Source organism: Peromyscus leucopus, chromosome 20, assembly GCF_004664715.2.
Source record: "Peromyscus leucopus breed LL Stock chromosome 20, UCI_PerLeu_2.1, whole genome shotgun sequence".
In the NCBI taxonomy this organism is placed as follows: domain Eukaryota; kingdom Metazoa; phylum Chordata; class Mammalia; order Rodentia; family Cricetidae; genus Peromyscus; species Peromyscus leucopus.
In genome coordinates this window covers 15,220,176-15,234,045 of record NC_051080.1, presented here as the reverse complement: position 1 = coordinate 15,234,045, position 13,870 = coordinate 15,220,176, and the positions used below count along the sequence as shown (strand labels likewise).

The 13,870-nt window shown below is 54.3% G+C and overlaps 1 protein-coding gene and 1 long non-coding RNA gene across 7 annotated transcripts; one reads left to right on the top strand and one right to left on the bottom strand.

Annotated features, from left to right (window-relative positions):
* Positions 1-816: 816 nt before the first annotated feature.
* On the bottom strand, positions 817-8,329 carry Mapk11 (mitogen-activated protein kinase 11). Of its 6 annotated transcripts, XM_028869152.2 has the most exons (12): positions 8,113-8,329; positions 5,065-5,194; positions 4,832-4,890; positions 4,627-4,738; positions 4,499-4,528; positions 4,361-4,408; positions 4,164-4,278; positions 3,746-3,817; positions 3,474-3,553; positions 2,746-2,824; positions 2,497-2,670; positions 817-2,083 (listed from the first exon to the last, which is right to left on the bottom strand). In XM_028869152.2, exons 1-12 carry the CDS (start codon positions 8,226-8,228, stop codon positions 2,004-2,006), a joined length of 1,095 nt encoding a protein of 364 aa, XP_028724985.1. In that variant the 5' UTR covers positions 8,229-8,329; the 3' UTR covers positions 817-2,003. The 6 variants fall into 6 exon arrangements, with proteins under 6 accessions (XP_028724985.1, XP_037053347.1, XP_028724987.1 ...); XM_037197452.1 differs by having other exon boundaries at positions 4,832-5,194; XM_028869154.2 differs by lacking the exon at positions 4,499-4,528.
* Positions 2,644-4,638, top strand: LOC119086355. Its single transcript, XR_005089620.1, has 4 exons — positions 2,644-2,731; positions 3,240-3,960; positions 4,134-4,299; positions 4,489-4,638. It is a non-coding gene; the product is annotated as an uncharacterized LOC119086355 (long non-coding RNA).
* Positions 8,330-13,870: the final 5,541 nt, after the last annotated feature.

The window sequence follows — 13,870 nt, the reverse complement described above, 5'->3', positions numbered from 1 at the left end:
AGGCCAGCCAGAGCAGCTTTACACCTGGGCGGCTGCTGCTGGTGGTGTGGCACATTCACAAGCAGACAGGGGAGCTCCGGGCCACTCAGACCACATCTGCCTGTATCCTGTGCCCTTCATGCCCTGGGAGGCCTCTGGCCACCCACCCATCCCCCCTCCAAAAATCTCCCCAGTTCCCCTCCTTATTCTAGGGGGGACTAAGCCAGACCAGGCTTTGGAACGAGGGCCATATATTGGGTTCCACTCCTGCTGCTAGTCCCCCAACACTAGGTTTCCCCTAGGACCAGCTGCCAGACTAAGGCCTCTGGAGGTCCAAGATTCAGCACATGGGCATGATACATGAGCTGGCTGTATCCTGGGCTAAGGTAGCCTTTTTGCCTTAGCCAGGAAGGAAAGGAAAGCTATTTCCCGTATCCTGTCCAATCCCTGAGGAAGAACTGGCCTTTACTCCAGAGACAATCCCACCCCATCACCCCACCCCAGACAGAGCCAGCTTCATCACTGAGTAAAAGGGAGCCAAGCCTGTCCACTGAATCCCAATGTACATAAAACAGCAGAGACCAATGCGGGATGGCTATCACACCATTTCCCCCCCTTTAACCTGTGGGTCTCATCCTGCACTAGTCTCCCAGGTTCTTGACCCTCCCAAGGAGCTGTGATGGCACCAGAAATGACCACTGCTCTCACTCAGCGATCCAGGGGTGCAAAGTCTTCGGGGCTGGCTGGAAGAGGACCAAGCCCAGGGGTCCACCCACCCCTCCAGGCAGCAGGAGCGGTAGAAGCAGTAGGGTCTGGAGCCTTCCACACCAACAAGAGCAACAGGGAAACCCCTTTATTGTGCACACTAAGTGCAGGCACTTGACATCCAGAGCCCCCTGATCCCTGATAGCAGAAGTTCATCATCTCTTCGGGGAGGAGCCACACCGCCAGCCCGCCTTCCAACAGCGCCCTACCTCCAAAGTTACTTGGTCAGCTCCTCTCTGGGGAAAGGGGAGATGAGGGATGCCCCACAGACCACAGCACCCCACACCAGCTGCAGAGGTACAAGGGTAGGTGGAGGTAGAATGTGCACAGACGTTTGTCAGCTTTGAATCAAGGTCCAGGAGCAAGACTGTCCAAGTGCATATTCATGGGCGCTGCCCACCTAGCATCCTTGAGATTAGACCCCCCCCCTTCATCAGCTTCCCAGCAGGCATTGTGTCCTTGTGCCCCAGGATCCTGCAGCAGCTCCTACACCCTAGCAGAAAAGTCCTGGTTTGGGCTCAAACGAATGGATCTTGGCATCTCTCCGAGCCTTAGTCTAGTTCACAACTGGGTCTCAAGACCCATTAGGTAACAGGAACTTGGGGAAGGGGAGGCAAGAGTGTCTCCATCTTAGGTGCCCTACCAGAAATGGCTGCTGACTTTTGGGTGCTCACAGATTCATACACACCAGCACCTGCCTGCATATGCTCTGATGTGTACACCAGGAACATACACTCATGCCCATTTGTCCATATATCACAGGCAGACACAAAGCTGCAGCCGGCTTTTCTGATTAGATACCTGGTGATGGATGGTCTCTGCCTTGCCACCCCCAGGGGAAACTCCACTCAGTTGGGTGGTGGGCACAGGCCCTGCCTCAGCTTTCAGCCACTCACTTCCAGGTTGAGCTGCTCCAACCACTGTGACTCCCACCCCCCTCAGAGTCTTCGGGGGCCATGGCCCATTTGCCTTCCTCCCAATCCAGAGTCTTCAGAGCAGAAGAGATTCCAGACAGGGACACATTCAGGTTCCAAGGAGAACCTGGGTGGACCAAGGTAGGCCCAGAAAACACTACTGCCTGGACTCCAACACATAATGGCAGGCATATGTACACATCCGTGCATTCATGTGTGTTAGATGTGTAGCGTTTTCTCAAGGCAAAGGGTCCCAGGTTACGTGCCAGGGCTGCCTGAGAGGCACCTCTTGAGGAAAACTGGAAAGCTGAGGAAAGGGGGCAGGCCCAGGCCTCCCCTCAGGCCTCACTGCTCAATCTCATGGGTGCCAGGCAGCTGTGATGGCTCCAGAGGCTTGAAGCTAAGGACTTCCTGGTAAGTAAGCTCTGGGGGAATGAAAAAAGGGGGGTGGGAGGTGAGATCGTGCTGTCCCCCCCCCACACACACACACACAACGCAGTTCCTCATCTGCATGTGTGGTATCTGCTTCCCAGACCACATCTACCTCTGCCTGAGCTGAGAAACAGAGCCTGCCCCACAATGTCCTCCAAGTTTCTCTCTCTCTCTCTCTCTCTCTCTCTCTCTCTCTCTCTCTCTCTCTCACACACACACACACACACACACACCTTTCATGTCTCGCTCTGGAGTACAGACATTCATGTGGTTTCCCCTCCCAGGCCACTTGGGGGCAAGTTCTGGGGAGTGTCTTGCATGAAGCACGTCAAGTCTTGTTCTGAGGAAGTGCAGCCCACAGCCGACTTCTCGGGCACTGCCCCCTCTCCCGTACCCCCTTGCTCACCCTTCCACTCTTCCAGCGTGCGCTCCTTGGCCTCGACACTCTCATCATAGGGTTCAGCCTCCGGCTCGTCGTCAGGATCATGGTACTGGCTGAAGTATGCATGGGCCAAGGCTTCAGCTGCACTGACCCTCTGGTCACTGTCCAGCACCAGCATCCTTCCAAGGAGGTCTACAGCTACAGGAATGAGGGTTAACACCACATCCGGTCCTGGATCTGAAGCCCAACCCATACCCAGGTACCAGTCCTCACCCAGAGGGTTGGCTCCATGGAAGACACTGCTGAGGTCCTTCTGGGGCATGGGGGGCAGAGACTGGATGTATGTCCGGGCCTGGGGACACATAAGAAGGGCTTGAAGGACTAATTATCCTCCATTCCCATGACTCCAAACTGGGCGGAAGGCTTCAGGAGATGGCCCTGATGCATTCATTCCAATCTGCCTAGCAGGTGCCCCAGCAAGCCAGAGTCTTGCTCTCGAAGTCTGGGGGCTCCTTAGCTGGGTGGTGGTGCCACACGCCTTTAATCCCAGCACTCAGGAGGCAGAGGTAGGCAGATCCCTGAGTTCAAGGCCAGCTTGGTCTACAGAGCAAGTTCCAGGACAGCCAGGGCTACACAGGGAAACCCTGTCTCCAAAAACAAAACAAAAACGTCTGGGGACTCCAGACCTCCACGTGGCTTCTGGTGATGTCTGCAGAAGCCAAATATTCAAAGCTTTCTCTGCTCTCACCTACCTCTATTGTCTACAGCTGGAGGAGTTTTGTCAGCACTGATGGGTTTGTACTCCACTCTTGCCCTTACCTGGAGATGTCCTCCTGACTCACCTACTTCTCCCTGAAGGGTTGGGTTTCTAGTACAAGCTCTGTCCTGCTCTGTCCATGTCCCCCACCGGATGCCCATCTATCTGCATACCACCCCCTCCCCAACATGACTGGGTGCTTGGTCAGAAGAACAAACAGATGGACGGATGGCCACTAACTTACATGCTCCGAGGATATCTTTGCCAGAACCTCAGGGCTGGGTGTGCCCACCACCTCCATGATTCGCTTCAGCTGGTCGATGTCTACCTAGCTCAGGAAACACCTGGTGGCCAGTCTGTCCAGCCCCAGCCCCTGGTACACTGGGGAACTCTGGCTTAGGACAGGGAGCCCCACGTGACATGGCATAAGAAGTAAGACTTTGGAAAAGGGCTGGTGACCACCCCTACCGACCCTGTAGAATGGGACCCCAGCTTGACCCTGCTCCCCAAGGATACAGTCATTGCCTGGAAAGAGGGCCTTTCCTTGGAGAAGCTCAGCCATGATGCAGCCCACGGACCAGATGTCCACTGTTGGGGGAGAATAAGGAGACTCTATCAGTCTGCCACCCCAAATTCTTCCTGTGGAGCTGGGGAGAAGCCTGCCCAGTGACCCTCAGTCATATCCAGAACCAAAGAGACCAGCGGAGTTCTATCCCCTACCCTGAGAAGAGGTATGAGGACACCCACCAAGTTAGAAGCCTTTCTAAAGCCAGTCCCACCAATTTCTCTTGCCCCTCACTCAGAGCTCCAAAGCATGCTCTTCTCCCTTTCAGCCCTTCTTCCTACCCCCAATTTGTCACCTTCCCTACACATTGGTGTGAGCACTGCCTGCCCACCCTTCTAGGACAAGGCCACTGTGGAGGGTCCACAGCACCTGTCTGGTTGTAGTGCATCCAGTTCAGCATGATCTCTGGCGCCCGGTACCAACGTGTGGCCACGTATCCAGTCATCTCCTCATCGGCCTGGCGCGCGAGCCCGAAGTCCAGGATCTGGAGGACCACAGGCATTATGTAAGACACCTACCTCTCTCTGTGCGTTCCCACTGTTCACACACCCCATCCCACCCCTTACCCTGAGCTCGCAGTCCTCATTCACCGCCACATTGCTGGGCTTCAGGTCCTGCAGGGTGGGGTGGGCGGGCGTGAGTGTGGCGGCCAGTGAGCCTGGGCAGAGTGACTGACCCTCACCCTCGCCCACAGCTGCACCTACCCGGTGGATGATGCCTGCCGAGTGGATATACTGCAGGGGAGGGCAGACCGGGTGAGCCCAGGCTCCACCCCGTTCTGCCCCAACCCAACGCGGTCGAGGGAACGAACCCCAGAGCCCACGCGCCCCACCTTCAGCCCACGCAGCAGCTGGTAGACGAGGAACTGAACATGCTCATCGCTCAGTGCCTGGCACTTGACGATGTTATTCAGGTCAGCGCCCATCAGGGTGGTCACCAGGTACCTGCAACAGGGTCACGAGTGAGGACCGTGTCTCGCCACCCCCTCCCCGACTAAGCTCCCAAGGCCACCGCCAAGCCTGCCCAGAGCCGCTCACACTTCGCTGAAATCCTCGATGGATGTGGCCGGCGTGAAGACGTCCAGAAGCCCTATGACCTGGGCAGGGAACCGAGGGCAGGACCACAGCACAGCTGTAGGCAACGCCCCACTGGTTTGGGCCCCGCCCACACGAGGGCGTGCCCCTAAAGGCCCCTCCCCTCCCACTTCGCTCCCGCCCCCACCGGGCAGTGTCGGTTGTTCAATCCCTGCACCACTGGCCCGCCCTCTCACGTTCTCGTGCTTCAGGTGTTTGAGGAGGCGCAGCTCGCGGTAGGTCCTCCTCGCGTGGATCAGGGATTGGAAAGGGCGAGACAGCTTCTTCACAGCCACCTTCTGGCGCAGACGCGCGTCGTAGGCCGAGCTGCAAGGTGGGCGAGTGAGGCGATGCGCGGAGCGCCTGGCCTGAGTCCACCCTGCGCCGGAGTGCGGGAGAGCAAGCCTCTGCTGCTGGCTCCAAGACCTAGGAGGCCGGTCCCTGCCTGCTGGCTCCACGCCGCCCTTCTTGGACCTCCCTTAGGAGACCCCCCTTAAGTAGATTGAGCTTCTCTGGCAGAGTTTTTGTTTTCTTTTAAATCTTTTCTTCTCTCGCGATTCTAGCCCAAACCTAAGACTCTACTCACAACGAGGCCGCTGCATGGAAAACACGCTAAGAACATGTCCACGGGCACTCCCTCAGCAAGCAGCCCTCCTCCTTCCTTGCCGTGAGCAAAGGAGGCTAACCTACAAAGCCATGAACACCCCACCCCCGCACATTAGATTGAGGAAGGAAGAGGTGTTTATTGCATCCTAATTTGTAATTGAAGCTGGACGTGGTGGTTCAAGCCTGTAATCCCAGCTCTTGGGGAGGCTGAAGCAAAAGATCTGAGATGAGTTCAAGGCTAGCTGGTAAAACACTGTCTCATAAAAAAGCAAACCCCCCCCCAATATATAACTGAACAACTGGATGGTAGGAAATATTCATCCCGGGTGGGTTGGATGCTCTCTGGCCCACTACCTGGAGACTGGAGGACCCTCCATCTCTACCCTTCTTTCTCCCTTCCTTCCTTTTTGGTTTTTTTGAGACAGGGTTTCTCTGTGTAGTTCTGGCTGTCCAGGAACTCGCTCTGTAGACCAGGCTGGCCTCAAACTCACAGAGATTCGACTGCCTCTGCCTCCTGAGTGCTGGGATTAAAGGCGTGTGCTACCACCACCACCCAGCTCCTCTTCACCCTTCTGTCCTTCACTGGAAGGCCTCAAATGAGCAAATGAGAACACGCCCTCTTCTGTATTGGTGGGACCTAGACCAGCATGATCATGAGCTGTGGTCATAGGGCTTTTCCCCACATTCTGGTCCCACTGCCCTCAAGACTGGAGCAGCTAAGCTGGGCGGTGGTGGCGCATGCCTTTAATCCCGGCACTTGGGAGGCAGAGGCAGGCGGATCTCTATGAGTTCGAGGCCAGCCTGGGCTACCAAGTGAGTCCCAGGAAAGGTGCAAAGCTACACAGAGAAACCCTGTCTTGAAAAAAACAAAACAAAAAACAAAAAACAAAACAAAACAACAACAACAAAAAAAAAGACTGGAGCAGCTATGAACCCACTGAAGGAGCCCAGCTGGCTACAGTCTCTTCATCTCGGGGTGCACCCTTCCCTGCAGTGAGTGGAGACAGGATACCACCCATTCCCACCAGGCGAGGGAAGGCAAGGATAGGACATGGTGGGTCTGGGATGCTCGTGGGACTAGAGAGTCCTGGAGGGAAGCTGGTTCCCTATGATAAGCGGAACATCGAAATAACTCCTGGGGTGAGGTGTGGCGGGAGTGGCCACTAGAGCCGAAGACCCTCCTGCTCCATTGCCTCTGTACCAGTTACCAGGAGTTGGCATCCTACCACCAACCTCAGTAGTGCAACTGAACAAACCCAGCATCACAGACCAGTGGAGACCGACCCAGGCCTCACTTGGGAAAGTTGGCTGTCCCCCAGTAACTCCTACATGGTCAGTCCTCAGGCGATGCCATCTGAGTCCATGTCCAAGCCCTCTGCAAGGTGTCTGCCCCCCCTTTCTCCCCACCCCACACCCAACCTCCTCCCCTTCCCCCTCCCCTCCCTCCCTCCCTCTAATTTATTATTGCATTATTTGTTTTTAAATGGGATTTTGTGTAACATCCTCCTCCTCTACTTGCTGAGCCCATGAGCATCCCAGACACGGCCTGTCTTATCTTTTCCTCTGTCCTGCTCCTTGGGTATTGAAGGGGGGATCCTGTCTCTATCACTGTGGAGGGGGTACACCCTAAGAGAAACAAGAAGGAGATAAGGAACAAGTGTCATCAGAACAAACTTATCTATCTCATAGCGCTGGGATTTCAGACTACAGACATGGGGTGCCATCCCATGACCAAGCTCACTATGGGCCCTGTAAAGCAGGACTGGTTTCCTCTACATTACAGAATCTGTAAGATTTCATCAGCAGCCCTGCCGTCAGAGCTTTGACACAGGCGAATGACAGCTTAAGATCCAAGATTTGAGCCTCAGCCCCCATTCCCAGTGCTGGGGTGTGGGGCACATATCCGCGTCCACACCTTGACCAGCCTGTCAACATGGACTATCTGCACCCATTCTCCAATCCCGGGTGCCTGGGAGCTAGCTGGCTTCAGCCAACCTGTACTCTGCCCGGATCAAGACTCTAACCCTTGATCCTCAAGCCCTAGCTAGCTGCGGGGCTTTAATCCTGAGATCCTTTGTTGGGTAGACTGGGGTAGGGTGTAGACAGGAGGGTAGATGTCTGATTATACTCAATCCTCTGTCTGAGACTCCTAGGACACTGGAGGAGGAGGGGTAGTAGGATCCACGAAGAGTTTGAAGGCTTCCGAAGAGGAGAGGTCTCCCCACAGCGCTGGGAGCCCCCTTTTCAAACACTCAGGTCTGGGGGCATGTTAGACCCTCCAGCTATTTAGACTCTGCTCCAAATAACCCGGATGGCTGCTCCATTTAGCAGCCCCAGAGACTTGCTCTCCCGCCAGCTGTGACGCCGCGGGATTCGGCCTTACTGGGAGAAACTAGGGATCAGAGATGGGGCGGGGGGGTACGTTAGAGGACCCCCTCCCTGCCAACGAGTGTAATCTAATAGGAAAAGTTTCCTCCGTGTCCCTTCTTCTCCCCCCCCCCCCATTCATTCTTCAGAAGCGTGCCGGCCGGGGGCGGAGGCAGGGCGAGGCCCCTCCCCACGCCGGGAACCCCACGTCGCGCTGGAGGGTCGCGCACACTTTCCCGCCCAGCTCCCACCAGATCCTTGCCGGCCCCTACCAGACCGAGCCGTAGGCGCCGGAGCCCACCGGGCGGAGGCCCTGCAGCCGCTGCGGCACCTCCCATACTGTTTTGTTCAGCTCCTGCCGGTAGAATCCCGCGCGCGGACCCGACATATCCGCAGCGGCAGCTGGAGCGAGCGCCCCGGAGCCCCGGAGCCCCGCGCAGCACCCGGCCCGCGCCCCACGCCCAGCAGGCGTGAGCACCGCTGAGCAAAGCGGGGTGGGGGGTGGGGGGCTGCGGCGCAGCAGGGCGGGGCGGCGGGGCGGGGCCGAGGCCCGGCGGATTTCCCCAGCCTGGCGACCGACCGGGGGCGGGGAAGCGGGAAGGGGGTGGAAAAGGGATGGGGGGGGGTGTTCCCGGAGACAGACGTGCAGCTTCCTGCCCCTGGGAGACGGCGACAAAGGAGAAAGCCGTCTTCTCTCCCGTGGGGATGACGAGCAGATCTTCTTGCTTGTATTTCCCACCTTCACCTTCTGCATGCCGCGCGCTCCCCCTGCCCTTCTCCGGGTCCTAGCTCAGATTCCGTCCTCAGAAATGAGGGGAAATTGTTAAAAGCGAGCTAGAGCACATGGTGAGGATGCTTGCAGAACAAAAAAACACTAGCCATGTAAAAACTAAAGGCTCTGGGTGAAAACCAGCACCACGGCGCTAACCCAGGGCCCTACCGTGGGAGGCGCGTTGTGGCCTGGGCGAGGAGGGCGCTTCCCTTTGGCATTAGTGGTTCACCTTCCAGTAGACTTACTTTGGTGACAGAGTCTTCAGGGGACGTTATTTACCCTGCATCTTGCCCTAACCTAGGTCTAGAAGAAGCTCCTTGAAGAGGTGAGCTCCCGGCGGCCAGTCAGGACCAGGGACAGCAGCAGCACCATGGTTGGGGCCACAAGGTTTGGTCCCCAAATGAATCCTTTTTGGTATTGGGTATTATTTTTCCTTCGTATGAAGCACCCACCTCACTGACATCCTCGAAACGCACCCAGCCCTAACTTTCTCAGGCCACTAGCACGTGGTGGCCCAGCAGGTCTGCCACCCAGGCAGGCGCAGTTCAGTTTGTCACTCAGTATAGAAAGCTCCGTTTTCCTGGTGTCCGAGGTGGATGGGATACTCTCATGTGCAGTAAGGTCCCACCGGTATGTGCCACTCTAAGACAGCGGTTCTCAACATGTGAGTCTCGACCCCGACCATCAAAAAACACAAATATTGCCGATCGGTGGTGGCACACGCCTTTAATCCCAGCACTCGGGAGGCAGAGGCAGGGATCTCTGTGAGATCGAGGCCAGCCTGGGCTACCAAGTGAGTTCCAGGAAAGGCGCAAAGCTACACAGAGAAACCCTGTCTCGAAAAACCAAAACCAAAACCAAAACCAAAAACAAAAAACAAAAACAGATATTTATATTATGATTCATAACAGTAGCAAAATTACAGCTATGAAGTAGCAACGAAAATAATTTTATATGTTGGGGGGGTCACTGTAACATGAGGAACTCTATTTTTTTTAAGATTTATTTATTATATATACAGTGTTCTGCCTGCATGTATCTCTGAAGGCCAGAAAAGGGCACAAAATCTCATTGCAGATGGCTGTGAGCCACTATGTGGTTGCTGGGACTTGAACTCAGGACCTCTGGAAGAACAGCCAGTGCTTTAAACCTCTGACCATCTCTCCAGCCTGAGGAACTCTATGAAAGAGTCACAGCATTAGGAAGATTGAAAACCACTGCTCTCTGCCCTACTTTAATTCACACTTAAAAGTGAACATGGAGCCAGGCGTCATGGTGCACACCTTTGATCCTAGCACTCAGAGGCAGAGGCAGGTGGATCTCTGGGAGTTCAAGGCCAGCTTGATCTACATCTGTGAGTTCCAGAACAGCCAGAGCTATATAATAGAGACCTATATAATAGAGACCCTGACACACACACACACACACACACACACACACACACACACACACACACCAAAAACAAAAACAAAAACAAAAAAACACCAAAAAACCTTGTCCCCCAATAAAGAAAGTGAACATGGACCTAGTGTGGTAGCTTCCATCTGTAATTCAAATGCTCAGGAAGCTGAATATGGAGGACCACAGCAAGTTCAAGGCCTTTCTGGGCTACATAGTGAATTTGAAGCAACCTGAACTACAGAGCAAGACCCTGTCTTCAAGGCAGAAAGAGAAAGAAAGAAAAGCCAGGTATGGTGGCACACATCTTTAACCCTAGCACTCGGGAGAGAGAGGCAAGTAGGTCTTTGTGAATGCAAGCCCACCCTTGGCTGCAGAGCAAGTTCCAGGACAGCTAGGGCAACACAGAGAAACCCTGTCTCGAAAAACTGAAATAAATAAAATAAAACAGATAGTAATATAATGTAAAATATAAATTAAAAATTGTCAACTAAGCTGGGCAGTGGCGGCGGTGAATGCTTTTAATCCCAGCACTCGGGAAGCAGAGGCAGGTGGATCTCTGTGAGTTTGAGGCCAGCCTGATTTACAGAGTGAGATCCAGCCAGGACTGCACAGAGAAACCCTGTGAAGAAACACAACAAAATAAAACAAAACAAATCGTCAACTAGACTAAACTAAGCCAGTGAAGTACCAGGCACTCGAAGCATCTGCCGTGAGTCCTGAGATATAGTGGGGCGCACTAAGTGGCCAAGGAAATAGCTCCTAGCCTCAGTCTCTAGCCCCTCACAAGACTTTGCCTCAGCCCCAGGCCATCCTTGGCAGCAGCTTCCCCTCTGGGAGCCCTTCTCAGTCCTGGATCCTAGCCAGAGAACCTGAGGGTGGCCCCAGCCCCCACTGCTCAGGACAATAAAGCCCAGAGAGAGCACCTTTCCCGGGGGTGGGCTGAGGTTTTGTGCAAAGCTAATGGAGCGTCAGCTAAAGGCAGAGGAGGGGGGAACGGAGCCAGGGCGCGATGGTGGGGGGTTGGGAACCTTGCCTACACAGTGGCGGGGGGGGGGGGGGGCGGGGGGGGGCGGGGTAGTGGCCTTTGTCTGTACAGCAGCAGGGCAGGGCCAGGCAGTTGCTAGGGTAACCTGCCTTGTTTCCTCCACATTCCCAAGGATGCCCAATTTGGCTCAACTGGAAAGTGGGGAAGAGGGCAGGACAATAGTAGCCACCTGCCCAGGAGGGCCTCAGACCAATTTTCCTGACTGCTTTCACCCCGCCCCCCCCCCCACCTCCCGCCAAGTCCAGGTGGTCAGAGCTGACAACTGCTAGCCAGGGGTTAGATCTAGCCAGGCTTAGCTCTCACACAGTGGTGATTCTCATCCTCCGCAAACTGCTCTGGACACCTCTTTCCACCTGTTGTGCCCACCCACGGGTACCAGGTGCCTTCTGAGGACTGTATGGGATCAGACACTACGGGGAGTGGCCACCTAAGTCTCAGTTGGTAGCGAGTGCTAGAGGTCCTCTTGAAGGATAGCCCTGAAGCGGGTACAAGGTAGCATTGCAATAGAGGGCAGGGGTGTGTGTGTGTGTGTGTGTGTGTGTGTGTGTGTGTGTGTATGTTGGAGCTGCAACATAAAAAGTCCAGGACTCTGTCTCCATTCTCTGCTATGATTTAGTGCCACCCCTAAATATCAACCCCATCTTCTATTGCCCCCTATGTTCAAGCCCCCTTTTCAACTAGACAGTTCCCCCAGTGGTTAACTTGTCCACTCAGATCCCACAGAATCTGCGAGTGGTCAGGATGCACTTTGTGAAAGATAAATCTGGAAGAAGGAACTGATTTAGGGGAAGGTACTACAGGTTGCCTACCACAGCCCCTTCTCCTCCTGTCGCTAATGCAATGGAAAGAAAGTGGTCACAGAGGAAAGCTGGAGGTCATCCCTGGGGTTGTTGGTGATGCTGCTTCAACTCAAGGTTGGTCTCATGCCTCTATCCATCCCTAAGCACTCCAACACAGAGGCCAAGTTTTTACCCTTTGCTGGTTCCCAGTGCAGGACAAGACCCCCGAATCTCTGCACACACTTGTCTACTCTTGAAGGAATGTGAGGAATAAGGATGGACACCCCACGTGGAACCTGTTGGGACTGCTGACCACCCCCAAGCTTAGCAGTTTGTATGCTTCTGTCCAGTGAGATGGTCTTTAGGGGTCCATTCTGGTAGCCAGGCCTCAGGGTTCCCAGTTCTTCTATCCTAGCTCTGCATTCCAAAACATGACCCCTTCTCCCCTGCTGGCTTAGTGATACTTAGTTCAGATTCCCTGGCCAGTCATCTCTGCAGGAGAGCCTCTATTGAATATTGAATCACAGTAGAAGCATCACTTGGAGGGGGGGGATATTGACTGTTGGTCTTGCACTCCTTCTTGGGAGAGACAGCTCCCCAATCAGGACTCCCCAGACATAGGATGTGACAGTGCATTCTGGGAATAGTTCAGGATGGGATCCATGGACAGAATTTGAATCCAGCCAAAATCACACTGGACCACTTCACTTCCTGTTAGGGAACATGGACTTGAGTAGGTATCTGGAGAGGATGGGAGGCTCCCCAAGGGCAGACCCACTTGTCTAGCTTGCTGCTGGGTTCTCTGTCTCCTACAGTGCCCGCAGCAGAAGTGATTGTGGAGCTCGGTGTGGTGGCACACACCTTTAATCTCAGAGACAGAGGCAAGCAGAACTGAGTTCAAGGCCACTTCTGGGCTACAAAGCAAGTTCCAGGCCAGCCAGGGTTACACATTGATACCCTTTCAAAAGAAAAAACAAAACACAACACAAAGAACCTTGTGGAGTGAATGAGGCTCTCTGTGTGTGCATATCTCAGTTTAACTCACACTGGAATACTTTCTAGGTCTAGAGCCTGGGGATTAGGAACAATCCTCTTTCCTACCGTGGTGGTTTGAATGAGAAAAGACCCGGTAGGCTCATGTTTGAATGCTTGGTCCCCAGTTGGTGGACTGTTTAGGATTAGGAGGTGCGGCCTTGTTGGAGGAGGTTTGTCACTGGGGGTGGGCTTTGAGGTTTCAAAAGCGCATGTCAGTTGGTCTGTCTGTCTCTGCCTGTAACTTTCAGAACAGAGATGCTATGCCTGTCTGCTGCCACGCTCCCCACCATGATGGTCATGTACTAACCCTCTGAAACTGTAAGCAAGCTCCCAAATAAATGGTTTCTGTTCTTCTAAGTTGCCTTGGTCATGGTATCTCCTCACAGCAACAGAACAGGAACTAACACATCCACTAACAGATTCCTGGAACTCATGGCACCACTGACTCTCCGGCCGTGGCTTTTTCTTTTTTCTTTTCTTTTTTTTTGTTTTTTTGACACAGGGTTTCTCTGTGTAGTTTTGGTGCCTGTCCTGGATCTCCCTCTGTAGACCAGGCTGGCCTCGAACTCACAGAGATGCTCCTGGCTCTGCTTCCCGAGTGCTGGGATTAAAGGCGTGTGCCACCACTACCCAGCTTGGTCGTAGATTTTTTATCCTGTAATATCTTGCAGCATCTTGTGGCACCGAGCAGAAGCTGATCTCAAGGCCCCCTTGGAACTCAGTGCACACACGATGTTCACACATACATGTGCCCAGAAAACATGTGTTGTAAGGTGTCACCACACCTTGGAAACAGGTATGGAGGACCAGCTGGGATAGCTCAGAGGTGAAAGGAGCTTGCCGCCAAGCCTGATGACCTGTGTGTGTTTGATCCCCAGAACCCACAAGGTGGAAAGAAGGGACTCCTGCAGAATCAAGTGTGGGAATACACGGTTAGGATAAGGCGCGCACCCCTCCTGCTCTTGCCATGTGGAAAAAAGGTGAAGGAAAGTCAGGAG

What these genes read in the sequence shown, in the direction of transcription:
- Mapk11 (XM_037197450.1), bottom strand. Translation starts at nt 8,228, where the DNA reads ATGTCGGGTCCGCGCGCGGGATTCTACCGGCAGGAGCTGAACAAAACA. An exon ending in ATCGAGGATTTCAGCGAAGT is followed by an intron (nt 4,739 to 4,831) that starts GTGAGCGGCTCT and finishes ACCCTGTTGCAG; the next exon opens with GTACCTGGTGACCACCCTGA. An exon ending in CGGCAGGCATCATCCACCGG is followed by an intron (nt 4,409 to 4,498) that starts GTAGGTGCAGCT and finishes CCCACCCTGCAG; the next exon opens with GACCTGAAGCCCAGCAATGT.